Source organism: Aythya marila (assembly GCF_965140915.1).
Source record: "Aythya marila genome assembly, chromosome: 3".
Lineage (NCBI taxonomy): Eukaryota > Metazoa > Chordata > Aves > Anseriformes > Anatidae > Aythya > Aythya marila.
Window position 1 is genome coordinate 28,288,406 of NC_139044.1, and position 27,104 is coordinate 28,315,509.

At 35.4% G+C, this 27,104-nt stretch overlaps 1 protein-coding gene across 6 annotated transcripts in view; it reads left to right on the top strand.

The window, feature by feature from the left end:
• Nucleotides 1–27,104, top strand: part of SDCCAG8 (SHH signaling and ciliogenesis regulator SDCCAG8) — a 114,853-nt gene that overhangs the window by 12,194 nt on the left and 75,555 nt on the right. For 4 of the 6 annotated variants that reach the window (XM_082755544.1, XM_082755545.1, XM_082755548.1 and 1 more), the window contains exons 4-12: nt 193–306; nt 696–821; nt 1,114–1,254; nt 2,611–2,675; nt 4,904–5,092; nt 6,733–6,871; nt 11,109–11,261; nt 13,478–13,612; nt 16,980–17,096. In XM_082755544.1, the coding sequence (XP_082611670.1) occupies nt 193–306; nt 696–821; nt 1,114–1,254; nt 2,611–2,675; nt 4,904–5,092; nt 6,733–6,871; nt 11,109–11,261; nt 13,478–13,612; nt 16,980–17,096 (1,179 nt within the window). The remainder of the gene's footprint in view (nt 1–192; nt 307–695; nt 822–1,113; nt 1,255–2,610; nt 2,676–4,903; nt 5,093–6,732; nt 6,872–11,108; nt 11,262–13,477; nt 13,613–16,979; nt 17,097–27,104) is intronic. The other 2 variants (XM_082755546.1, XM_082755547.1) reach the window with 2 other exon arrangements.

Below are 27,104 nucleotides of genomic sequence, written 5' to 3' on the forward strand. Positions count from 1 at the left end.
GACAGGAATGACAAATTTACTTTTTTTGTACTGAAGATTTGAAGTTTTTCCTGTTTATCCCTTCCTCATGATCTAGTACTTGGTGTTTTGTTTTTTTTATTAAGCATAAATAATAATCTGTGTGTAAGTAACATCTTATTGCAGTAAGTGGAAAATCAGAAAATAACACACAGTATTCTTTATTTCCTACAGAAACCTCCAGAAGCTGCAGCTGAAGATTTACCAGGCCTTTCTGATCTTGTTCCTATAATTAACGATCAGTCTCAGTATATTAACCATTTAGAAGCAGAAGTGAAGTTTTGCAAGGTATTTTACACAATATATTTCACCTGAATATGAAACCATGGTACCCAAATATGAAGAATTGCCTTAAAAACAGCTTCTTGCACTTAGCCTTGAGGTTGATTGTTGTAATGACCAAAAACGAACAAGCCACAATTCAGTCAACACTGAGCCTTACCATGTATCTTGGTGTCTATTTAGAGTCTAAAGACCTTCAAAGACATTTTTACTTTATCTTAGAAATGGAAATAAGCATATTTTTAAGAAGTATTTTTGTACCTTAAATATCCATATAATGACTCCTTCTTTGAACATTCTCATTTTGTTTGAAAGTGTTAACCTAGACTTTTGGTCTCAAGATGTATTTAATTGTCTCAAGGAGCCTTTTACATGCAGTTCCTGTTATCATATAGGAGGAATTGTATGGGATGAGAGAACAAGTTCGAGTGGTTGTGCTTGAAAATGAGGACCTCCATCAGAAACTGAAATTTCTGGCTGCAGAACATACTTTGAGAGAACAAACTCTTCTAGATACCTCAGTAAGGTTTTATTTTTGTTGTTGTATTAATCAAGGTTCAGAGACATAACTCCTATTAATGAAGGCTATATAAATGGTCATCCTCAAACTGAATTTTAGTCAAAACCTAATGACAGTTTGAAAACATGGATTTCCGTAGATAACTTCACAGGTTGCTAACCTAATTAAGTTGTTTATTGGTTCTTAAATTCTACTGTGATGAAAATCATAAGATTCAATACTCACATAATTAATATTTGTTTAAAAATACAGCCTACATAAGTATAACTGAAGCACTAATATTTTTATTTTAGGCAAATACTCGGAACTCCTGGCCTGTAGGTGGTAATGACTATAGTCTGCATCAGCCAGTCACCTCATCAGCAGCAGATAACAAAAATCCAGCTTTGGTTACAGCATCTGTTGGAGAAATAGAAAAATGGCATGTAGAACTGGTTGGTATTAGCATTCTTTACCTTTGGAAAAACTTTCAGTACTTTGTTATTGCTGCAGTTCTGAAAATTATTTTTGTAACAGGCTTACAGGAGGAGTTTTAGTTGACTGGAGCTTAATTGGAGGTCAGGTTTTATTGTCTTAAGCATCATTTCCTCATTATTCCCTAATTAATATTGTTATCCAGTTAGATACGGATGGCAGAGTGTAGCTGCAGATGTTGACTTCCAGACATAAGTCTCAGTTTAAGAATGTCATGTCAGTAGTGGCATATACTATACTTTGGAGATTCTTGGCAGTAACACAACCCACAAGCAAGTGGGAGCTAGTTGCTGTAATTCAGGCAAGCCTTTAGGCAAGCTCTTTTGCAATGAGCCTTACTACTACAGTAGCAGTGCAGGGTCAGTAAGGTACAAAAGTAGCTTTATCTTGTCTGCCTTTCCTGAGCCAAATTACACTTTTTGTGCTTTTAGAGATACTGAGGAGCCTTTGTGATTCAGAGTTGTTGTAGTGCCTGTTTTATTTCTTCAGCTTGGGATGATATTCTAAATTGCTTTAATCTAAATTAATTGGGTAACATTGCCAGTTTCTGAGATAAGAACAGGATTAATTTAAATTTTTGGTGTATTTTATCCATGTGCATGTGTGTGCTGTGGAATTGAAAGGGCACTTTAATTCTCCAAGATAATTATTGGTATCTATTAAGTTCTCACAGAAAACTGTATTTTTGATAGTTTATGCCTCATCTATAGCTGAAAACATCTTCAGTGATCCATAACGCCTATTTGAAAGCTAGTTTTTATAATAATTGCACTTCTTCCTCTGTCATGTTAAAGTGGGAGTATCGTATTGATTGTGACTTCTTTATAAACATCACAGTGAGCTGAATCTCTGGTGTTTCTTTGGCTCATTACCACCATTGTGTTCGCCATTGTTGTGGTTAATTCATTTATGTAGTTTGTGGTAATAGGATTTCCAGGTAATTGGAGTTATTGTGTTATAAATAAATAACTGTTTTACTAGAAGAATCTACTATTTCTGCTGAATTAGGGGAGAGTAAGAGCAAAATGAAGGCAAGATTGAAGAGATTCATCTAAATTATTGTAAATAACTGAAACTGCTGGAACTTTTGCAGTTCATACCATATGAGAATCTGGCACATTAAGTAGGAATAAGAAAAAGGAGGGTTATTCATTTCATAAATTTTCACAATAATGTGAGATACTTAGATTTCTCTGGATCTAGTATTTCAGATTTATATCTTCAGGGGAAAAGAGTGAATGCGGCTGATGTCTGGTTTCTTCATAATACTGTCTTAAAGAAATCTAAAAAACTTTTTTCTCCCATCTTTCCTAAAGGAGAAATTAAAACTTCTTTATCAAGAAAAAGTCAATATCCTTGATGCTCAAGTAAAGTCTCTAAGGTAAAGTGATTTTTTTTTTTTTCTTAAAATTATTGTTGAGGAAATATTATCAGCTCACGACAACCTGAACCATTCTTTATTTGAATTTAAGTAACAGAATGGGTCATGTTGTCTAGTAGTGTCCCTGGAAGCTGGCTTTACAAGAAGCTTTCTCAAATAGAAATGTAATGTAGTTGAATTTATTGCTATTATGTCAATATATAAATTTTATAAATTAAGTTGAATTGTTGTATTTACAGATGTTACCAGGCCTTAGAGCTTTATATGAAATCTTTATTCTTTTTACCCATTTTCCATGTGGAAACTCCACGTCTGTTCAGATAACCCAATAAAAATAAAGTTTTAACTTTTGTGAGCTCTTTCATAATTAGTTCTCTTCTGCTAGTGTTTGGTGTCACAACTTTTAGAAATCTTAAGCACTGAAGTAGTTTAATCCAGATAATGATTTTGGAGGATGAGAACACAGTTTTGAAGCATGCATTCTGTGTTTCCAGTCATGCAACCTGCATATCTTTAAAAATAAAAACATAATGAAAATAAGAAATGTATTCTTCAAAGTAACAGTGGTGTGATTATAGTCAGCAGACTATGGAAAACCAGAAACAGATGCATTCACTTTAGAATTTGGTGTTCTGGAATAAACTTTCCCCTGTATACTTGCATTCATGATGTTGCTGCTGAAGCTGTTTTTTTTTTCCCTGAATAAATTGAGATTTCACATACCTGAAATTTACGTAATTGTGTGTTTGTGTCTGTGCAAGTGTAAAAGGACTTAATGGTTTAAATATGCCTTCTGAAGTGATGCAATCATAGATATGCAAAGCCAATCATGCTAGTGAATGTAAAGGAGAATCTTAAATCTCAGCTGTGTATTCTCCTGTCCACTTGGCTTGAAGTGTTAAATATACTCAGAGAAAAAGATTGGAGGTTCAAATGGTTTGAAAACTCCTGTAACTACTCTACTGAAGTTCTTGTTTTCCGCTGAAGGGCATGATCTTTGAAGATATAAGCTCTGCAAAGCATTTGGAGATTTACTGATTTTATTTTTTTCAAGTGCAAAACTCCTTTCAGTGGGACTATCCTTGTTTTTAACTTTTAGCATGAATTTACATTGGACTCACCAGTTTCTGCCCTAGACTTCCCAACAACAGATCTGTTGTACCACGGCCATCTAAAAAATATATGCAGAGCAAATTCTGTTCAGGTTATAGTGATTCTATTTGATACACTGACTACTAAAATTGGGCAAAGTATGCAGATTTCCCAGATGGAAATAAACATGCATGCTCAGTAAATCTAATGCAACCAGAATGTGTCAGACGTGCTACATGTATGCTGCCCAGATGGCCTGCATAACAAACCAAAAGTTTTGGAATCATTGCACAATTTGTCAAATTGATCTATATGTGCACAGTGTGCATTTGTCTGGAACTTCCTGATGTCAGCATTCCTACTGCTCATGCTCTACTTGGCCTTACAGATGCTTAGAAATTCTAGAGCAAGTTTGTTTGTTTTTTTTGTTTGTTGTTTTTTTTCACAACACCTGGTAAAAATTTTGGAGATAAGTTGTTGTTGTTTTTATTATTATTTATTTATTAAAAAACAAAAACAAACGAACAAAAAAAACCACAACCTACCCCTGTTTCCCTGTTTATCTGGAGATGTGGTTGACCTCAAGTTTGTGTGTGGTGATCAGAGTATGTGCTGAATAAACCTGGATTTTTCTTAGGGAACATAGGGGACTTTTATTTTAAGTTGTCACATTCTTGTTAATATGAGAGTAGAGGAGAAATGTGGACTTAATGATACTATAAGCAAGAAGAACAGGAAAAAAAATATCTTAGGATACTGAAATATTCACACAGCTGATATATAAATTTATTTACACAGTTTTTATTGCTGATGAATCCTTTTCTCTGTTCTTGCCAATAGGTAAGTCTACAATTTTCATCTAATCTTTTTTCTATATAACTCCACTGTTTTCTGGCAGTACAGAAAGAACAAACTAATACAGTTTTGTTTCATATACATAAATAATTCCGTTTGGGTTGCTCAACTATTATTTCTTAAGTTTTCTTTACGCTGCTGGTGTGTAAAATAATATGCATTACAGGTACTCTTAGAGTTCCTCTTCTCTATAAGTCTTCATCTGTAAGTATATGTTGCATATAAATATAAGTTGTAAAAGTGTTTGACTATTGCTGAAATATTTTTTTGTTTCTTTCTAGAAAAGACCTTTCAGAATCTCAGAAGACATGCGAAGATTTGGAAGGAAGGCTAAAACACCAGAAGTCCCTCGTTTCAGCCACACATTCTGGTCGGGTTGGTGGTCTGTGTCTGAAATGTGCACAGCATGAGGCAGTTCTTGCACAGACACATTCTAATGTTCATGTGCAGATCATCGAGAGGGTAACAAAGTACGTTTGTGAGGTATTTAGTTTCTCATTGAAAGCACAGTTATTTATGTTAAACCACAGAAGTCCTAATGTGTTTGGTTGCATTCGTAAAGATGTGCCTTTACAGGACAATGGAGTCCCAAGTTCAAATTGTGATGCTAAATTGATGGCAGAATATGACTAGCTCAGAACTGCTCTGAAATCCATGTAGTTTTTCTGCTTATTCTGACTGCAAAATAATATTAGTCATGTAATTATGGTGGGAAACAGCAAGGTGTGGTGCTGTTAATAGTCATTGTTTTCTGCACTTATTCTACAGGAAAACCCTTTGCTCTGTCAGGACAAATGTTATGGAAGTCCGTATATTTTGATTGATAAGTTCCTTATTTTTCTATAGTTAGAAATTTTTCTTACACAACTATGTTGCACTTTTATTACCAGGGACATCTAGAATACATTACCATTGTAATCCCTTTTTCCTTGGACTTGTTTAATAGGTCTGGGGTTTGGGATAGGATGTACTGCTAACTAATTTGGGTGATTTCCTTTGATTAAGAGATAAATTATTCGCAGCAGCCATTTTTAAATTGTAGCTTTTATTTAAATGATTAAATAAACAGTGATACAGGCTATATATATGTAATGTTGTATAAAATCTATAAGATACGGTAATTTATTTGTCACAGAACATGTGGAAAATCTGAACAAGCTATTAACTAGTACATTTTTGTCACCTTGTGTTATAGGGGGGTTTGAAACAAAAGATTTGAGCTAACCTTTTTTCTCCCTCTTACACCATCATTTCAGTGTCAGGAAAATCTGAAATCTACATCTTTGTGATCTAAGACTTATTAAAGACAAATATATTGCAGTAGGGATTTTCAAAGGGACTAAGTAGTTTGCCTAAATGTTAAAATGAACACACACAACTATTTTACCATTCCATCCAGCAGATGCACACAAAACAGCAACGATTTTCAGTCAGAATTTAGTTGTACCTTACATAAATGGAGACAATGATACTCTAATTGAAAAGACTTCATGTCAAAATAATGAACAGGTGAAATTAAGTACTACGCTCTTACTGATTATGCTACTCCATTTGGTACAGGTCTCAGTCTCTCAGTTATTTCTTAGTTCAAGAAGTTATGGAGGGATGTAGAATTCAGGAGTCTTATTCTTCAGTTCCAGTTTGCAGCAAAGGTCTGCAAACTGGAACTGAATTGGCTTGATCTGAATTACTTGTTGACCCTAAATATATATTTTTTTTTCTTTCTATTTTACATTTACAGGGTAATTTCATATAACTTTGATATTTTAGAAACTTTTCCTTTTTTTTTTTTTTAACATGGATTCCTATGATGCAGTGCCAACTTCAGTGTTATTCAGCTTCAATATGTATATGACTTGAGCTCTGCTGTCTTTACCGTCAGTAATTCTGAAGTGAAGGACCGATCAGCAAGCAATTGATATTTTTAGTATCTGCTGAGTATTCTCAGTACCTAGCAATATTCTGTCTTTCATGCTTAACCCATGGTAGTTCTAGTCTTGCTTTGCTTTTCACCTTTGTTTCTTATATGTTAACATCTTATCTTTGATATACCTGTTTTTACCCCCCTTGTGGGAAGACATGAAAGAAGTCTCATTTTCTTTATATACAGAGAAAGAGATGACTTGATGGATGCCCTTGTTTCAGTGAGACGAAACATGAAAGAGATGCAGCAAAGAGAATCCAATGCTTATGAGCAAGTTAAACAAGCTGTACAAATGGCAGAAGAAGCCAATCTAGAAAAAACAAAGGTAAATTTATCAAAAAGATGAGAGTTTTTGAGTATTTGAAACTGCTACAAATGTTAATTAGTTTTCATGCTAATGAGAGAATACATGCGTAAGACCTCTATCACTGATGTAGTAGCTTTAAAAGAATTGTATTGTGTGAATACTTATGAGCAATAACAGGAACTCTGTATTTGGATTCTTAAGTTGTCATCTAACACCATAGGTTGTATTGCAGTCTTAAGCGATTATTTAAATTCTTATGTAGTTTCACAACTAGAAGATAAAAATTGAAAGATTAGAATTTTCAGAGGCATTCAAGACACATGGAAAGGTAATTCTTATATCGTATTTATGAGCTGCTCTGGAAAGAGTACTTGAAATGATTACAGACACCTCTTTTTACCTCAGATGAGTGCAGTGCAAGAACTGATTAGCTAATGTAATGCTTTGAAGATGAGAAGTGCTGTGTGAATGCTACCTGCGTGAACCTTTTGGAACTGTGAAAATAATAGTGATAAATCCAGTGCTTATCTAGTGCTTATGTTAGACCTAGCTGCTGTATATATAATCAACTAATTTTGACCTAAATTATTTCCTTGATTTTTAGTGACATCTACTGTGTTATTAGGGAATTACTATGGAATTGAGAGGTGGGGCTTTTTATGTTGTTCTCTTAATGAAATGCTGTTGTTTTTAATAGTGGACAAAATTGCTTATTTGGTCAATAGAACAATTATATCAGTAGTGTTTGTTACTATCTATCCAGTTTGTGTGTGGGGGAATGTCTTTAACTGTGAGCAGTGGTGGAAAATATAAGAGTTAGAAATCCTATATACTTATTAAACTTGAGTATTATAGCTCCATGTTTTTTACTCAAAGAGAGAATCCTTTTGAACCCACTGTTCTCCAGTAATCACCTGTTTCACCCCGTCCTGAGGGGTTACATTTTTCAATTGCTAACTAGTTTTCTTTGGGCAGGCAAAGTTGTCTCATACAACCATTATTCACTTACTCTTCTTTAAAACTGTACCAAATACTTTTCATCTATGTAATAAAATAAGAGTAGCAGATCTTCCTGTTTGTTTTTCAGTAGCTGTTGGAGGTCTTTGTAATATTCAAAAAGAAAATCCCTATTATCTTACTCAGGGTAGCTTATGTTAGAAATGGCTTACTGAAACAAAGAACCTTTAATTAAATGGGTCTTTGTACCTATACTACTTCTGACATAAAAAAGAAAGCAGCTCCATATGGTCTCTATAGGCCACCTCTTCCCTGCAGCAAGGAAATGTGAAGTATTACATCTGTGTATAAGACAGAGCAGTAGTCTGTTTTTCTAGGCTCAAAAACTGCAGTAATATGACGGAACAGGAAGAGAAATCTTTTAGTTCTATTTATTTATTCTAGAGTTGCAAGAACTGTGTTTTGCATGTCTACCAAGCTACAGCAATATTAAGCGTACAATTATTCACTAATGCTGATGTTACATTTTCAAAAGCAACAAGAAAAAAAGGATTCAAAGCAATAACAGAGGGATTGCCTTTCCAAGGTAGACTTTGCTGATGGGGAAAAAAAACACTGAGAAGGGTCCTGCAGAATTGACATTAACTAACGGAGACTCTTAGATAATCCTCTAAACATGATCACAGAATCACAGAATTGTCTAGGTTGGAAGAGACCTCCAAGATCACCTAGTCCAATCTCTGACCTAACACTAATAGTCCTCCACTAAGCTGTATCTCTAAGCTCTACATGTAAACGTCTTCTAAAGACCTCCAGGGATGGTGACGCAACCACTACCCTGGGCAGCCCATTCCAATGCCTTTCTGTAAAGAATTTTTTCCTAATATCCAACCAAGCCTCCCCTGGCGCAACTTCAGCCCATTCCCCCTTGTCCTGTCACCAGGCATGTGGGATGATCTGATCTGTTTCCCTTGTGAACAGCCCAATACTCAAGGAAACTGAGTACCAGAGACTGGCTTTGAGTAAAAGAAAAATAAGCACTTTGAAAAAAGAACAAGTTTGAAAATAAAGGATAATAAGGTAGTATTCCTAAACATGGGTTACTTTAGCCTCCTTCAGGTAGGATACACTATTTCAGTGTGTATATATACTGGATATATTCAGAATATACTATTTCACTTCTATCGGTGAAATTAAATCTTTTTCGTTTTTTTTTCTTTTAGCTTCTTTAGAAGAGAGTGTCTATTGTGCCTCTTAAGTATAAACTTGCTTTTCTTTCAATAATCCAGTTCAGGCAAATAAAAATTACACACTTCACATGAGACACATATATAACCTGTGTCTTATCAGCTTTTCTTTATCTTTTCTTAAATCTTCTAGGCTTCTTCTCTAGCCTTCTGCACCCAGTACTTTCCGTCTGGGGGAGAACAAGTAGAAATGCGTAGTTTAAGTTTTCCTTCAGCTGTGCAGTTGAGCAGTAACCACAGGTTTCCAATGTTTGCAAGGAGTCAGGTATTAGAGGCTGGTTCTAGAGATGTGCATTCAGGAATTTTACATATAAAACTGACAGGCCTGTCAGTTTGACCTCAGTGCCAGGAAAGCTCATGGAGCAGATCCTCCTGAGAGTCATCATGCAGCACTTGAAGGGGAAGCAGGCGATCAGGCCCAGTCAGCATGGCTTTATGAAAGGCAGGTCATGCCTGACGAACCTGATCGCCCTCTATGACAAAGTGACGCGCTGGGTGGATGAGGGAAAGGCTGTGGATGTGGTCTACCTTGACTTCAGCAAGGCTTTTGACACCGTCTCCCACAGCATTCTCCTCAAGAAACTGGCTGCTCTTGGCTTGGACTGGCGCACGCTTCGTTGGGTTAGAAACTGGCTGGATAGCCGGGCCCAAAGAGTCGTGGTGAATGGAGCCAAGTCCAGTTGGAGGCCAGTCACTAGTGGCGTCCCCCAGGGCTCGGTGCTGGGGCCGGTCCTCTTTAATATCTTCATCGATGATCTGGACGAGGGCATCGAGTGCACCCTCAGTAAGTTCGCAGATGACACCAAGCTATGCACGTGTGTCGATCTGCTTGAGGGTAGGAAAGCTCTGCAGGAGGATCTGGATAGGCTGCACCGATGGGCTGAGGTCAACTGCATGAAGTTTAACAAGGCCAAGTGCCGGGTCCTGCACCTGGGGCGCAATAACCCCAAGCAGAGCTACAGGCTGGGAGAGGAATGGTTGGAAAGCTGCCAGGCAGAGAAGGACCTGGGAGTGATGGTGGACAGTCGGCTGAATATGAGCCAGCAGTGTGCTCAGGTGGCCAAGAAGGCCAACGGCATCCTGGCTTGTATTAGGAACAGTGTGACCAGCAGGGCTAGGGAGGTGATCGTCCCCCTGTACTCAGCTCTGGTGAGGCCGCACCTCGAGTACTGTGTTCAGTTTTGGGCCCCTCGCTACAAGAAGGACATCGAGGTGCTTGAGCGGGTGCAGAGAAGGGCGACGAAGCTGGTGAGGGGCCTGGAGAACAAGTCCTACGAGGAGCGGCTGAGGGAGCTGGGCTTGTTCAGCCTGGAGAAGAGGAGGCTCAGGGGCGACCTTATCGCTCTTTTTAGGTACCTCAAGGGAGGCTGTAGCGAGGTGGGGGTTGGCCTGTTCTCCCACGTGCCTGGTGACAGGACAAGGGGGAATGGGTTTAAGTTGAGCCAGGGGAGTTTTAGGCTAGATGTTAGGAAGAACTTCTTCACTGAAAGGGTTGTGAGGCATTGGAACAGGCTGCCCAGGGAAGTGGTGGAGTCACCATCCTTGGAAGTCTTCAAAAGACGTTTAAATGTAGAGCTTAGGGATATGGTTTAGTGGAGGGCTGTTAGCGTTAGGTTGGAGGTTGGACTCGATGACCTTGAGGTCTCTTCCAACCTAGAAAATTCTGTGATTCTGTGATATAAAACAAATAATCATTGTGGTTGTAGAAAAACAGCTAGTTATTTGGAAAATATACACTAAAAATGCTTTCATCTTTGCCCTGACTTCTAAATTAATTTAGAATTTATAAATTATAGTAGGGCATGTATATACATACAAATGTACATGTTTTCAATTTGTTAGGCCTATTTTAGATGTTGACACAGTAGGATATGCAAAAACATTGTAGGAAGTATCTTTAAAAAAAAAAATCCTTTCTAATAGCAAATTGGTTTCTCTGTAATCATTAGATACATATCACAGTTACGTTAGGTTTCTTTCACTTAAAAAGTAGCTGTTGTTTAATACTTGTTTTAAACTTGTTTGCTTTGTGTTACTTTTTTTTTTTTAAGGCTTTAGTTCAATGTGAGCAACTGAAAAGTGAGATGGAACGCCAGAAAAATCGTCTTGAAAAGGAGTTAGCTGCCCAGTTAAATAAGAGGACTGATGAAAAAGAAGCACTGCGGGAAGAAATGAAGAAAGAAAGGGAGGACTTGGCAGCAATGGTATGAGAGTGTTTCTTTCCTATCTGTTTATTACAAGGAGTGCAAGCTTTCTCTAAACTTGTTTGCATGTCTTTAATTTTTGTTCCGGTTTTGGATTTAAGAAGCCAGCAAGTCACTTATATTACTACTCTAAAGCAAGGTTTGTTTCTAGCTTCCTACAAGTAATGTAATTTAGGTTGTAGAGTCAAAAATTCAGTATTTAGCACATGTCAAAGTTAGGACTCTTTGCTACTTTGAACTTACATGATCTATTAATGTTACAATATCATAATACCATTCTAATATGGTATTTTTCAGAGCAGTCTTATTAATGTTTGATTTGCCCATCTGCAGAAATGTGTTGGAATCTCTTTTTATTTAACTTTCTGAAATGGAATCTCTCTGATCATTTATATTGTGACCAACCATTACAACAGAGTCATGCTAACCTTGTTTTACTCTTCTATATCCTAGTGTAATATGAATATAAAACACAAGTTTTTTCTGCCCACTGGTATATACAGAGGAAACTTAATGCTTAGAGCAGTAAACCTATGAGGTGTGTTTGATTTGCAGCCTCTTCAACCATTTTCTGGTGGAGGTGTGGAAACAATATGGTGACTTTCTCATCTGACTATAGGCTTTTTCTTTTCTTTTCTTTTCTTTTTTTTTTTTTGTATTTATTATCTCCTTTTAGAAATAAGCCATAAAGATTATAAAACAGAGAACTCGGGCTGAACAAGGTAAATCACTGAAGTGTTTAAAAATGAGGAGCTTCTTCAGTAGTGGTTTTGCATGTGACCTGACTGGAAAGCTTCTAACATAGAGAACTGAGATGATATGGTTGTATTTCTGGTAGTATGAGATCGGAAGTTGCAGCCTTTGACTCCAATTCCAGATGTTAAAACAGGAATTAAGTACAGTAATAAGGATTAAGGGATATTTGATATTTTTAATAAGTGAGCTGTTGTAATTGATCATCAGAACTCTGTTGGCAGAACAAATGGAAATTAAAAAGAAAAAAAAAATTGCACTGAACACAGTGAGCTATCATTAAGCAGTTGTTTGTTCAAGTCATTATCTATTGGAAATTATCTATTTTATGCCATTTAGATTTACTTTAGAGCAGAGTATACAGTCTAAAATACAGCCTACTAGACAAGCACGTTGTAATTTTTATTAGTAGAATAATTCACACTGTGTCTCCATATCACTTTGTATTTCATCACACCTGGTGCTGTTTTACTGAAACTAATCCCATCTCTGGAGTTCTAGTCTTTTTTTTTTTTTTTTTTTAAATCATACACTTACATTAAATGACATAGTGAAAATATGATGATGTCATTCTTGGTAATTAAGGATGATCTGGGATGACTTTCTAGAAATCTTTGATCTATATTTATGATTTAAGTCTACGTATGATTTAACTAGTGCTTATGCTTCAGGAAAATGAAATGGTAGAAATAGCGTATTATGCATTAAGTCACTCTCCATGTGAAATTTTATCACTTGCTCTAAGAAGTTAAGAGGAGGAGAATTGGCATGATCCCCAAATCAGGTGGATGTATAATGAGTGAAAAATAGTTATGAATATATAATCCTCTAGGTTTGGCTTTGAATTCCTTTAAGTTAACCTAGAACTGTCAGATACCATTATTTCCACTTTTATTAGTAAGCTTCAGGGCTAAATAGCTGAAGGGTCACTGTCTCTGTTTTATTGTTACTTTTTTTCTACCATTCAGCAAAATTTGATCTGAATTAATTAGATTTTTTAACATATGATTTCAGTATGCTTCTTGTACAATATTATTCTTTGAGTTACAGTGCTGAAATATTAACTGAACTTGGAATTAATTTAAGATGTCATTGCAATGGCAGTTTTCTTTTTACTGGTGCAAGAGATAGCTGGGGGAACATGGTTTGATTGAAATTAATCCTACTTAAGGATTGATAAGAAGGTGTTAAATAGTACTCCTACAGCTGCGAGAGTAATGCAGCCAGCTGCTTCTGACACTTTTCCCATACTAACAAATCCTGGAGACTATTCTGATTAATTAAAAAATTAATCTGTAAATTAATAAATTTATTATTGCTTGGGATTAATGCAAAATAATGAACCTATTGTTACATATTATTTTGCTACATAACTACAGTTCCTTTCAAGGAGGAAGTCCAACAGGGTTTAGATCTGTAGCTGCTTGAATTTCATTACTGTAGTGTTCTTGGGCATTTTGCAGGTGACAGCCATGTCTGAGAATGTTGCCATGTTAGAGGCTCAGGTAGAGAGAATTACAAGGGAAAAGAACTCACTGGCTAACCAGTTAGAAGAATCACAACATCAACTTGCATCTCATGAAACGGAGATGAATAAGGTAAGCATATTTACAAATAAGTCTTGAGCTTGCTTTTCCTTGTTGTTGTGACTTGAAATATGAGAATTTTTTTTCTCCATTTTCCTATGTATTGGTAAAGAGCACATGATAAATATCAACTTCATCTGAAGAAGACTCCAGAGACAGTTTTACAAGTAAAGAGAGAAGTCTGTCAAGTCACCTTGTGATCCAAAAACTATGCTTACTTTCTCATGGAATATGTAAATCTTATTTAAAATTGCAATCCAGTGTTTCATTTTAAAATTGCATTAGGTGTGAATGAGACACCACAGTATTCAACCCTGTCCTGTAATTTCTTCCTCTGGGTTATGCAGTGTTAAAGGGAGCAGTAGTAAATTACTGTTTTTCAAGTATTTTCCTGTACAAAATGCTATGTGGTATGCTGTTTTATACAGTAACGTTGATGGTAAGCATTTTACAAAGAAATCTTTCTTCCAGTTAAGTACTATAGTTTAAAATACATGTATTCCTTCTGTTTTCATATATAGATAGATAGATCTTATACACTTTTTTGTTGTTTTTTTAAAGTGTATTCATATATATGTCTATGTACATATATCACTATATCACTTCAGGGTGTGTTATTTTGCATGTTTCTCAACCAATTAGAGCCTTAATGTGTGTCATAACGTGAGAAGGACTGCAAATGTTTTTTCTAAAACTTATGCTGGAGGATGACATATTATTGCAGTAGTTATTTTTTATTAGCTTAGTTTTGTCAGTCACTTTTTATAGAAATAAATTCAACTTAATGAATATGAGGGGATGCTAAATTTTTATAAAATTGACAAACTGCAAATGACAATTTGTTAGCCTTTGACGTGTCTTTGTGCCTGCCCAGTAATCCTAGAGCTAATCCTACCTACCTAGCAGTTAGTTGCAGGATTTTGGGGAGCGATTCATTCTTTAGGCCTCCCCTTCTGGAGAGTTTTCAGCACTCTTATCTTCCTTAGCTGCCCCTACTGGTAGAAATAGGTGGAAGGAAGTACTGTAGAAAATTTACAGCAAAAAGCCAACCAAATGAGTTAGAAAACTTGATTCAAATTCAGCTGAGAAACAAACAAATGAGCATTTTAAGAATGTCAAAACAGTTTGTTTTACCACTTCTGAAATGTAAGAGTTTTGATTTTTCCAGACTGGGCTCGTGGATGGCTGTAGCCATCCATGGAGGGAGCCAAGGAAGGAGGGAAGTGATGTATATGAATATCCACTGGTTTGAAGGAACTATTATAACAGTAATTTGAAGCAATTTCTAGGGAGAGATGACACTGGTTCCAGTCCTTGCTTGAGTTAAGTGATACAAAGCTGAATAGGCTACTTTACAATAGTCAATACTATATTTTCACTGCACTGTCCTGAGGAACTGGAGAAGGGTGTCCATGACTGTGTGCTCATGTGAGAATTTTTACACGTCCTAGAGGAAAGTTCTAATAACTGAGCTATTGGGACTAGGTACTTTGCTATGACAGTTTGCACTGGTTGTATGACATTTAAATCCCCTTATGGCTCTGACTCATCCAAATTAAGACTAATAGTTACTGGTTTTAATAATGGCAATGTTTTTCCTTTTGAGTTATATCTGAAATGCTTTTTTACCCCTGCATGTACTAGAAGGCTGGGGGGAAAAAAATGTTTGGGGTGAGATTTTTTTTTTTTTTTTAACCTTTGTTATGAACTACTAGGAGGCTGAAGAATCAGTTATTAGGACAGCACCATCTGCTGATTTTTCTGTGTTTCTCAATTTGTACCATGTCCAGAGGAGACGAAGGCAAGGATGGCTGTATTTTTTTTTATTTCCCTTGGAGAAAGGGACATACTACATCTTGTTCACTCTTAATATAAAGAAAGAAGGACTTAGATGGGGCTGGCAATCTATGTAGCTGCATTTTAGGATTTTTCAGTTGCCTGTCATATTTCAGTATTAAAAAATAAATAAAGGAAAAAAAAAAACACATTAGAACATTAACAGTCTTCAGAGTATTTGCTACTTTCCATTATTTGCACTGGAGCTAAATTCACAAGCTCTCCTCCAAGAAAATTATTCCTCTGCCCTCTAGTGCTTTTGATTTGTAGGTGATGCTTCCTTGTAGTTATAACAGTTGGTTTTGTTTGTTTTCTTCTATAAGGTTATTTGATTGCCCTGTGCATATTTACTTTTCCTTCTATTTTTTTTTTTTGGGGTGGTGAAATGTGAAGAGACTGAAAATTAAAAATGAATTTAGACTGTAGAATGTGTGAGAGGAGGTTGCTGAGAAGTACAGTGGACTAGCAGCAAACTAAAAATGTGCATATTTAGGAAGCAAGTCTGAAAGTATGAACAGGGCAGGCAAACGGGTGAGTTTGAAACAAAGTTCTCTGAGAGTAGCTGCAAGTAAACACATTTGTGTTTTCATTGGGGAATGTGAGGGATGGCAATCTTGCATATGTTCGTTTCATGTTAAGGTGAAATGAATAGGCACAAATTAGAAGTGATTGCACAGGATAAAAAGCAGACAGCTTATCCCCATCCTTCTCCATTTCCAGCAGATAAATTTAAATAGAATCCATTAAAAATCTTAGGGAAATTGGAGAGCAATAGCCCTGTACAGCAATAGTTTTGTGGGAGGGATTGGGCTCTCTCCCTCAGGCACTTTGAAATTGAGCTGTCTTCAGGCATTAAAAAACAAGATAAAAAAAAAAAAATAAGAAGAGGGATAAGATGTTGAACATCTCAGCAGCACAGAGTACTTGGCTTTGTGGAAGTGATCTTAAATGTCTGTAAATGCTGCTTTGATCCCTTTCTTCTGGCCCATGCACATATATGATAGAGGCAATTTGAAAATAATTTATTTTCATTTTGTAGTAAGTCTATAGCGTTCTGATCCAACTTTGAAAATTATTGTATTAACATCTAAACATTTTATTTCTTAACAGCAGAGAGCTGGCAAGACAAGAAACTATGCCCTTATATAGGAGTGTGCTAGATCCTTTACTTCTAGGTTTTGAAAGTGTTGGCATAGACTTTCTTCGGATTTTAAAGAGAATGGGAGAAGAATATGAAAGCAACAGTAGTTTAACAGTGTTTAGTAGCACATATATTTACAATATAAATATTTATAGTTAGCAAAATCTTGATCCAAATATAATTGAATCTAGAAGGCACTGCATATTTCAAAGTTAATCACTATATAGAGAATTCAGATCCACCTTTATATAAAAACATTTATCATATGTAGTCTTTAAAATATCTGTAAATTGAAATACGTTGCATTTAAACGGCCTCTAGAGGGCACCAAAAGATCTAATTGCAAACCTTGGGCTATGGGTTCTTCAAGCTACAGATCATGTTGTCTGTATAATCTAACAGGTGTGTGGAGAAATGCGCTATCAGTTGAATCAAACCAAAATGAAGAAGGATGAGGCAGAAAAGGAGCTCAGAGAGTACAGAACAAAAACTATAAGGGAGCTTGAAATTAAGGACCAGGTAAGAGATGATACTGCTATAACTTTGCAGTTATTAGAAGCCTAAATAGGGTTATTTTGGAAGTTGGAATGATTCGTTTTTCTAATAGTGGTCATTTATTACTGTTAAATGGTTTCTAAATTAATGGCAATGAGCCAGCTGTTACTGTTAAATAAATACCTCTTGGTTATGTTATTCTTGTTTTCAGCCCTAGTATGTTCAGTTTTACATAGTACTCATCCCATGTTTTCATATAGAATTACTCTATCATATGAATTCATACAATGTACTTGAATTGTATATACTGTATACATATGTTTATACACCTTTTTTCTCACAAATAAATCCACATGTAATTAGGTATACATATAGCGTGACAAAACAGTAAGAAGTCCAAGTATAACCTAACTATACGAAGGGGGGGAAAAAAATCTCTTCCAGTTTCTTTAAAGATTCAAGGATAACAAATGCAAGGCTTCATGGAAAAGTTTTTTTTTTTTTTTTTTTTTTTTTTTAACAAAAGCACAAACAAAATTTTTTTTTTTAAAAAGTCCTTTTAGGTAGGAAAAAAAAAATAAAATAAAAATTCCAGTAGACATTGGTTGTTGATTATCTAAAACTGTGTGTTAAACAAACAGCAAAAAAAAAAGCAGTATATGCTTTACAGGTAGACTGTGAGAAAACATCCCTTGCAATAAGAAGGGTTATTAGGATTATGTGCAACAAACTTGGTAAACAGCTTGAATTGGTATACTCCGTGTCTTTTGAAGTGCCCTTTTTGTTGAGGTTCTGTCCATTTTTTCTCTAGGTATTCAAACTTGTAGTTATTTCTTCATAAGCTGTGATTTTTCATATGAGAGTGAATGTCTTCTGAATACACAGAGGAATGTATAAGACGCACAGAAACATAATTTTTATATGGATTTAGTACTTAGAGCAGTCTATCCAACAGATGTTAAGTATTTTTTTTCTTGCAAATAAGTGAACAAATCAGATCTTGTGTACGAAAATATGTAGTAAAAGCAGTATTTCCAAAATTATACTTTATCCACCAGTTACCCCAAATCTGTGTATAGGACAGTAAGTTTACTGAAACAGTAAGTATACTAAAGTGTGAGCTTGGACTACAGACAATATTAATTCAAATTATAATCATAAGGTACCTAAAATCAAAAAGTAAAGTCTACTAGATAAAATAATTCTTAAATATGTAAAGAAAAATCATACAGCCTAGAAAAACAGGGGCCTTCCAAAGCCTTTTGTTTTCTTTTTCTGTTTGTTTTGTTTTTTTCTTTCCTCCTGCATCCTTTAGGCCTAAGGACACTTTTTAAAAAAAAAAAAAAAAAAAAAAAAAAAAAGCAGGCTTGTCGTCTGTGTCTTGACAGATATCACAGATAAGAGAGTTGGCATAATCTTGGCATACAAATAAAACAGGATGTGTTTAATAAGATATTTGAAGAAGTATCTTGGATTTTAAATCCTGTTCTTCAACTTGCTTCAGGATTGCCTTCTGAGCAAATTGCAAAATTTAACAAAATATTTTAACCTCATGTATCGACATACTGGTATTTTATTCAGTGTGGGAATGAATACACCAAAATGTGGTAATTTATAATTTGATATAATTGAAGTGATGGGAGGGGGACTCCCTATCAGTAAAGATTATTAGAGTAATTCAGTAATTATCTAAAGTAATTATGTAGTTCACATACGATTGTTGGTTCCTTTTTAAAAGAAAGGGGGGGGGGGGGGAAGAAGGAAAACAAACTATTTTTCAAAATACTTAGGCTCAGTATCTAGCAGCTGGTTTATAGCTGTGACTCTAATAGTCAAGAAAGTTCTGTTTAGGTATTACTAATATTAATACCTATTAAATAATATTTTTAAAGGTAACCAAAAGGAGTTGTTTTTTTAGTATCATTCACTAACTTTGCTTTAAAAAAAAAGTTTAGTTACTGCAAATCATTTCCTATAAATGAAATGAAAACAGCTTAATCACATTTAGTTTTGTATTTAAAGAAAACCCTAAAATGTTTCAGCTTATATGACACCAAATAGCAAACAGTAATCGTTCTTTGGTCTCTCAGCCATGACCTGACCTTCTGGCTAAGACACAGAGTTGATACCTTCCGTGGCCACCATCTGTTCATAATAAATACGTATTTATTTTTTAAAAGTAGAGAGACAATAGTGTATAAACAGTGTCACTATGCATTTACTGTTTAAAAAGAAAAATATATTTTTCAAGTTCACTTTTGATACATTGAATATGTTTCCTGTTTCTTGATGTGATTGTATTTTTTTTAATTACACAGATAAATTTTAGTTTTCAAGCTGTACTTTAGTTGATAGGTAATGACTTCCTAAAAAGGATTAATGTTATCCAGGTGTGTCAGAACAGTCATAAATTCCCATATGTACAATTTGGAATGATCAGATAAGTATCATCTTTAGTTTATCTATAAATTTATTTGAAAATGAATTTGTATCTTTTAGGAAAATTAAAGGAAATTATATATTTGGTCTTTTGTGCTGTTTTTTTCTTAATGTGTACTTTTCTATATTTATTACTCAGCTGGGACTAATTTCAAATATTAACACTTTGGTAAGACTACCTGTTACTAACATTTGATATATCTTAATATAAAGAAGCAATGATCAATGCTACCATTTAAATTGAATAAGTATTTTGTGATATCATCCATCATGATCCTGATTAATGTTAGGGTTTGGGCCGGAGGAGGGAGGAAGAAGGCATATACCACAGTTTCTCAACACAAAAACTGCATCTGTTCATCTGGCCCAGTAGATCATAAAGTAGCATAACCTACTGCCCTCTCTTTTTCTGTCTCAGCTCTCCCATTGTGGATGTAGCTGTGCTGAAAGAAAATACTTGTCCTTCCTAAGAAGGTAAAGTATTACAAGTTACACGGGTGTAGTGCCTTCATGGCAGTAAACAGTGTCCACACTAGGGGTTGTACTAGCACAGCTATATCAGAGGAAAGTCACGCCCTAGCCTAAATAGCTGTTATCAGAGCAAAAATTGTGGCATGTTTGACACTGAGGGACTTCACTTTTGTAATACTTTTTCTGTGAATTTGGAAGCACTGCATGGCATGATTTGTGCATTTCTGGTAGAATTTTCTTCTGGAAATATGAAGTTGTTTTTTTCTCAGATTTGCATTACTTGCTCTTTTCTGCACTGCATTATAAAAAATAAAATTAAGTCTACTGTTAATCGTTTGCTTTCTATTTGTCTGTAAAATCATTTTCATTTGGTTTATAAAATCTTCCAAGCTTCAGCATGTAGAAGTTTGTATTACTGGTTTACATAGTCCCTGCCAGTTTGGGCATCTTCCTTATTAGAGAGTTCTGAGTGGTGGTGTGAGACCACTGGGAGTTAGGGCCTTTGAATAAAGCAACAAGATGTGTTCAATCCAACTTTATAAGATCAATCACTTGAATTTTATTTTTACCATGGAATACTGAAAAAATAATTTTTGTAGAAATCGAAGCTTCTACTCTTAAACTGAAAAACAAACAAACATTTTTAATACCATCTTTATAAAATTCTCCAAATGTAGTTTGAAGCAGGGGGTAGCAGAATTCTGCTGTGTACCTTGTAGGTGACAGAATGAAAAGCTCCAGACATACTATACTTCCCCTTCCTCAGAGTTTAACAAGTTGTCTGTACATAATGTGTATGAGCTTCTGAGCCCAAATAAAGAGATACTGGAGTCACTGATATGCGCAACCTCTACACATGGAAGGAGCTGTACATGACTGCATTTATGTGTTGTATGACAGAACGTAAATGATGTCTATATGCACTATAGACTGAATGACAATTTTGAAGACAAATAAAGATCTGGCAAAATTGCAGTCCAAAAGCATTTTGCCAAAAGGTATTTTGGGAATGTTTATCTCATTTGTCATAAACCCATGATTTATAGTAACCTAATTTAGACATTATAAATGGAGAGATTACTGACTGTCTTCATCAGAAATAAAACAGGTCGAGAATTTGGGTGTATATCCTGGAAATGCTGAGAGCGTGTCTGATGCAAAACAAATAGGATCTTCTGAAGACACTGATTCCCTGAAATGTCGCCTTATGAACAGATATCAGACTTCTATGAGTCAGGTTTTAAAAGATTAGGCTTTTCACAAGCTTGGACACTTAGAATATCACCAGATGTTTTAAAACTCAATAAAACTGCAAGATTTGATAACCCTGTTGAAGATGGGTTAGGATTACGCACCAGTAGTTAGAAGAACTGTTAGAAGAATGCTCCTTTTTATACTGAAGATTTTGTGACCCCATTAATTACAAAGATCTTCTGCAAGTTCTGTTTTTAAAAGAAATTGTAAAGTTAATAAGCAAATTTGAGTGCTGTTTGTCAAGGAGGAGAAAAAAAAAAAAACACAGACAGCTTGAAATGCTTAGGATACTATTTTCATACCTAGTCAGACCTTGAATATAATGGCCTTGAGAGTAACAAAAAAAAAAAAATTGCTTTTGGACAAGAAAGCCTTAAGAAAAACAAAAATTTTGTGATAACCTTCCACTATAACCAAACTCTTCTTAATATATAGTTCTCTTTTCTTTTTCCCTTCCTTTATTCTTTCTTTCTTTTTGACATGCAGTGCACTGATGTGAAAATAGGTATATGAGGAGGGAGTGAAATATTACTTTAGGGCTTGCTTTGATAATAATTTTCTGACTTGTTCAGGAGGAACATGATTGTTTTTATGACAATCTAGACTTACTAGACTCAATGTTTTTTAGGAAACACATTCATATGGAGCCCTGCAGTATATAACAAAGAAATGTCTAATTGCAGTTACGATATGGCTGCTGCTATAGCTTTGCTTTCCTCTGTCAGCCATCCCCAATGATCAGTGAGGATCATCAGTCATCAATATACTCTTTGACTTCTTTTCACGAGAAAAATCCCTGGGACTGGGATTCCCAGTAGTAGAACTTTTTTGTGCTGCTCATTTTCTGTACCAGTTTGCTTCTTCAGAGCAGCAGGCCTGCTAAGAGGAGTGAGCTGAGCTCTGTCAGCCCGTGTTAGTTATCAGGATTTTATTTCTCATAGCTGCAAGTAACCCCAAGTAACATTGGTCCATGTTCTATCATCAGGTGTGGTGTTACCCTTTGAGCACATAAAATCATTTATGTGCATTACATGTTATTTGAAATAGGAAGTGTGCAGCTTTTGGTGTACTATGCGTATATGTTAAACTTACAGAAACGCTTATTTTCTCTATTTTTTTTTTTTCTAGGACTAGAAAACTAGTGGTTTTGTCACCATTTGCCATCATTTATCTACTCCAAAGAAAAAGAGTGTAAAAGTCCCTGACTATCACTTGTCTGTTGTCACTTTGTAGTTTTTCTTAATGTTGTACAGGGGAAAGAAAAAAAGAAAAAGAAAAAAAAAGAGACAGTCCTGCATCAGTCATATGAAAGACAGATTTGAAAGGATAAAAGAAAGAAATTTTATCCTCTCCTGTTTCGCAATAGTGAAGGAGGAGTAATCTCCTTCATTTGTTTCTATATGCATCCCTCCTTTTCTGAAATTCCTTTCAGTGAGTAAGCCATCTATTCTCTATCACCCTATTTTCCCCTGTACCCTCACCCACAACTTCAGTCCTTTTAAAAAAAAAAAAAAAAAACTTGTTTCACTGTAGTAGAAAATCATTTTCTGCTAGTGGCTGCTGAGCTGATCTGTAGTACAACAATGTTGTCCATGGGTTTGGAAATTCTGGTCCTGAAATAGTATTGCAGTACAAATATTTTCAAGGAAATAATGAGGTAAAATCCCTCTACAGCATATTTCAGCCACTCGCTCTTGCTTGTTTTCCAAGGCACTTATCCACAATATCCAGGGGCCATGTTGCTCTTTAAGAAAAGTTGCACAAGGACAGAATAGCAGTAAGAATAAATTAAGCAGTAAGAATACTGCTTAATTTAAAAATTGTGTGTGCATATTCATAAATACATATTTAGCAACATGAATCTTGTCTTTCAATTTTTTCTTGCCCTGACTGCAAGTAACAGATAGAAAGTTTGCTTCGATGGGATTTAAAAATGTTTGAGATCATCCCTCCTCCATGCTATTCCTAGTCCTTTCAGTACCCTTGTTCCTTTGTAGCAAACTGTAGCACCGTGCCTCTTGGTTCCCAAACGTTTTGGATGCAGGGGATTTGTTGCTCCTGACCTTTGTGTAGCTGATGGCTCTGGTCTTAAAGCTTTGCACTTTAGTACGGCACACAGGGTGCCATGGTACTGCCAGGTGTCATTACATTTCTTAACAGTCTAAGAACCCTGTGTGTTTATTGGGGATGCTTCTGGTTTTGTTTCTGCTCATGTCAGTTGTCTTTCCTGTCAATATATGAATGAGTTCTCAATTTCATGCCTAACTTAGGATTTCTGTTTTGGGCTAAATGATTTGTAGAATTTGCAGTTGTTTTGTGGTTTTTGAGAATTTACTTCAGTTGAAAAGGTTTACCCTTGAAAAACAGATTTAGCTTTCATAACTGCTTTGGATCCCCATTCAGGTTTGAATAGGAAGCAGCAGCAATTCACATAGAATTTAAAAGGGAGAAAAAGATTGTTGGGACCTGGCAGGGGTTAACCTCGTGATGGCCCTAACTCTCCTTACAAAGTTGGATAGTTCTTCAGGTGCAATATGCTATGTCAGATGGCCATGCCTGGGAGGTCTGAGGTTTAGAGACTACTCAGATCCGAGACTTGCTTGATTGATACCCGGATTAGGATAGAAATGACTGCAAGTGACCCCTGCTGCATGTGAGCTACTAATTTTCTTTCCTCCAAGTAGAATACCTTGAAATCTTGCTGTAAAAACTGCTTGTTCTTTTTTATAGTTAAAAACAACAACAAAAAAAGTTTCATTGCTTATAGTAGCGTATGACTGTTCTGTCCCTGATTAATTAGTAGATAAATAAGTAACATTGAGATTAGTGTTAGACAATGCAAAAATTCCCTATTGCTGTTATATATCATGTTTAAGTGTACTTGAAAGGCCATATTGGTGGTGACTCTTAAAAAGAGCTTAATTTTAGCCTCAGTCTTGTGCACTACCAATAATTTCTGTGCTTTGAAGGGCTATTTCAGTAAGTGAAACTAAGCATCTCAGCACTGGGACCTGTAAAATTTTATTATGTTTTATTCTGAAGTGTATGTGATTTTACAGATGTTGATTGCCTTTTGGGGGTGTATCTGCAAACACGAACAATCATAGTAATTATCCATCACTTTCTGTTACTTTATCTTTGTTATTCTATTTCTTGGTTCTATTTTCTATCCCTTTAATATATAAAAATTAAGATAATGAAATATGAAACAAAGAAAAGAAAATATTGTAAATTCATGAGAATACCTTCCCCTCCAGAACTATTGTACTGCAGAATTTCTGCAATGGTATAGTTAGTGCAGAATTTATTTTTCAGGTTATGTTGTGCGTTTTCCTACCTGATGTGTAAGAGTACTGGTATAACAGTGAATGTCATAAATCACTTTTTAAGTCAGTTGATTTCAGTATATTTTTGATTTGTTAAAAGGCTTTTAGAGTTGTTTTTGCATTTAATTCAGAATGTGAGTTTTTTATCACTGCTTAATCATTCTCATTTGTTTTTTAAAAAAAGCATTTGTCTTTTCTGTCAGCTTTGCTGCTATTTAAAATTCTATGAAAAACATCTGCTAGTTTGGAATTTAAAGTTCCATTTTTCTGCATACAATAGAATCAGCATCAGTATGAAAAGAATTAGGCAATTATTTTAATCTTTAATTTAGCTTGTTTTGAATGAAATTACTTTATTATTTCATTTTATCAGATTTTGTAGAGATAAAGAAATGTCTAGTTATTTAAACAGCACGTTTTTACAACACACATAAGCATTGTTAGGTGAAGATAATTTCAGATAATTCATGAAGAGGGTATATGAAGGTTGATCCAGTATTTGAGGGCTACTATACGTTTTCCAGGAAGTTGCATTTATTTCACTGAATGAGCATCTCCAGTGTGCTCATCTAAAAAAGCGTTGTGAAAATCAGAAGGCTATTTGTAAACTCATCATGAACTAATGAATGAGAAGTAAAACACTTCTAAGAGTTTCAAGAAACTATAGAAGGCACTATATGCTTCAAACTGTAGAACTTCAAATATAAATCATGTTTGGTGGTAATACTCAGGAAAAAAAAAAAAAAAAAAGTTCTATAGAATAAAGTTCAGGCTGCCATCTTTCAAAGGCAAAAGTGCCTGTTGATACTCATGGGAGTTAGGCAACTGCAGTGCAAGACAGATTAAATAATACTTTTAAAATTATGTGCAGAAGTAATAAGAATATTAAAGCTGGGGAGTTAAGCACCAGAAGTTGCCTGTTCCAACCTTAATGTAGTCTTGTTGTACATATACATTATGATAATTCTGTTCCTTGTTATACTGAAAATCTGTTTCAGATTTTCTTAAACGCAAGATTGTCATCTGTCTTTTTTCAGTTCTGTGCTCCATCTCTTGTCTCTCACATACATTGAAAAGTTAAGTATCTCAAAGAAATACTATCTGATCATGTTGTAAAAAGCTGCATCACAAGTGATAGGCACTGAGGGATCAAATTGACGCTGCATGAGAAGCGGAGTTGTCATCAAAATCCTTTAGTTGGTGGTTTGTTTCTGTTTCTCCCTACAATTACGCTGAGGCCCAGATAGCAGCTACAGAACTGCTTGGAGCTTCCCAGGAGAAGAACTAAGAACTAAAAGTAACACAAAAACTAGTTTGAGTCAGAGTAGTTTTGGAAGGACACTCTCTGAGAAGGTTCCCTGCAGGAACAATGAAGAAGTTGGTGGTTATTGAATTTTTCTATATTTTGAATTCTGATTATATTATGATGAGCCTGACTTGACATATTTCAGGACAGAGTGTATACATTTTTGAGCCTAAGGTTGTGTGTAGTAGAAGGAAAGGTTTTGTTTTCATTGTATGAACATGTTTCCAGTTCAGAGGCTTTGTATGTTTCAAACCATTGTCTGAGTTGCTAAACCAAAGTAACAAGTAGCATTCAGAGCTTGGGCTGTGAGTTTTCAGCATAATGATATTTGGCTTCTACAAGGTTCCTATTTCTAATGAACTGCTTCTGGTGTCTGAGAAATAGTTTAGGTGGTATCCCTAAAATATGTCTGGATTAGATACCTCTGGTTTCTGAGATGCTTGTTAGCATGCCCTCTTGGGTGACAGTTCTCTCCCATCCTTTTCTTGTGAGGTTGTCTGCTATTTCTGCCATAGTCGTTGCCAGAATTCTTGGTTAGAATTCCTACTTTCCTTACCACTCACATTGTGATGACCTCTAAATACTCTGATTTTAAGATATGTTTATTTGTCTCTGTATGCAAAGATCCTGTTAGGGAGTCAATGATTGAGAATTTGTTTCTTTTACGCTTTCATGACAGCTGAAATCTGTGGATGCATTTGGAGTTCAAACCTTGCAGGGTAAACATCTGGCTGATGGAGGCAGAACATTTTCACCAGAGGTTCTTGTGCTTGGAATTTACTTCCTTCTGTAGGTCTGTGTCAAAACCTGACTGAGCCTGTTTAACTAGAGGGAATGGTGTAAAGCCCATCTGTTCACTGAAGCTTTTCCCTGACAGAGTGATTGTAGAGTGTATTTATGTTCTCAGCTGTAGTTGTGCTTTTTCAAATACTTAGTTGATACTTTTAGCTAATTCATGGTTTTGGTTTCTGAAAGGTGTATAGAATAGGTGTATTCTTAAAGGAAATGTTAAGAGTGTTGCAGACTGTCCCTGTCTTTAACTTGTAAATACAGGGAATAACACATGTCCCAGCTTACTATGAATGGAGAAATAATGTTAATGAACTGCTGCTGTTGAGAAGAATAGAGTACAGAGAACCCACTGAGATTTCTGTTGTTCTATTTTAAGTAAGCAGAAGTCTCTAGAAATAAGTGAAAAGAGAAAGCATATGTAGCTGAATACCTTTGCATACCTGG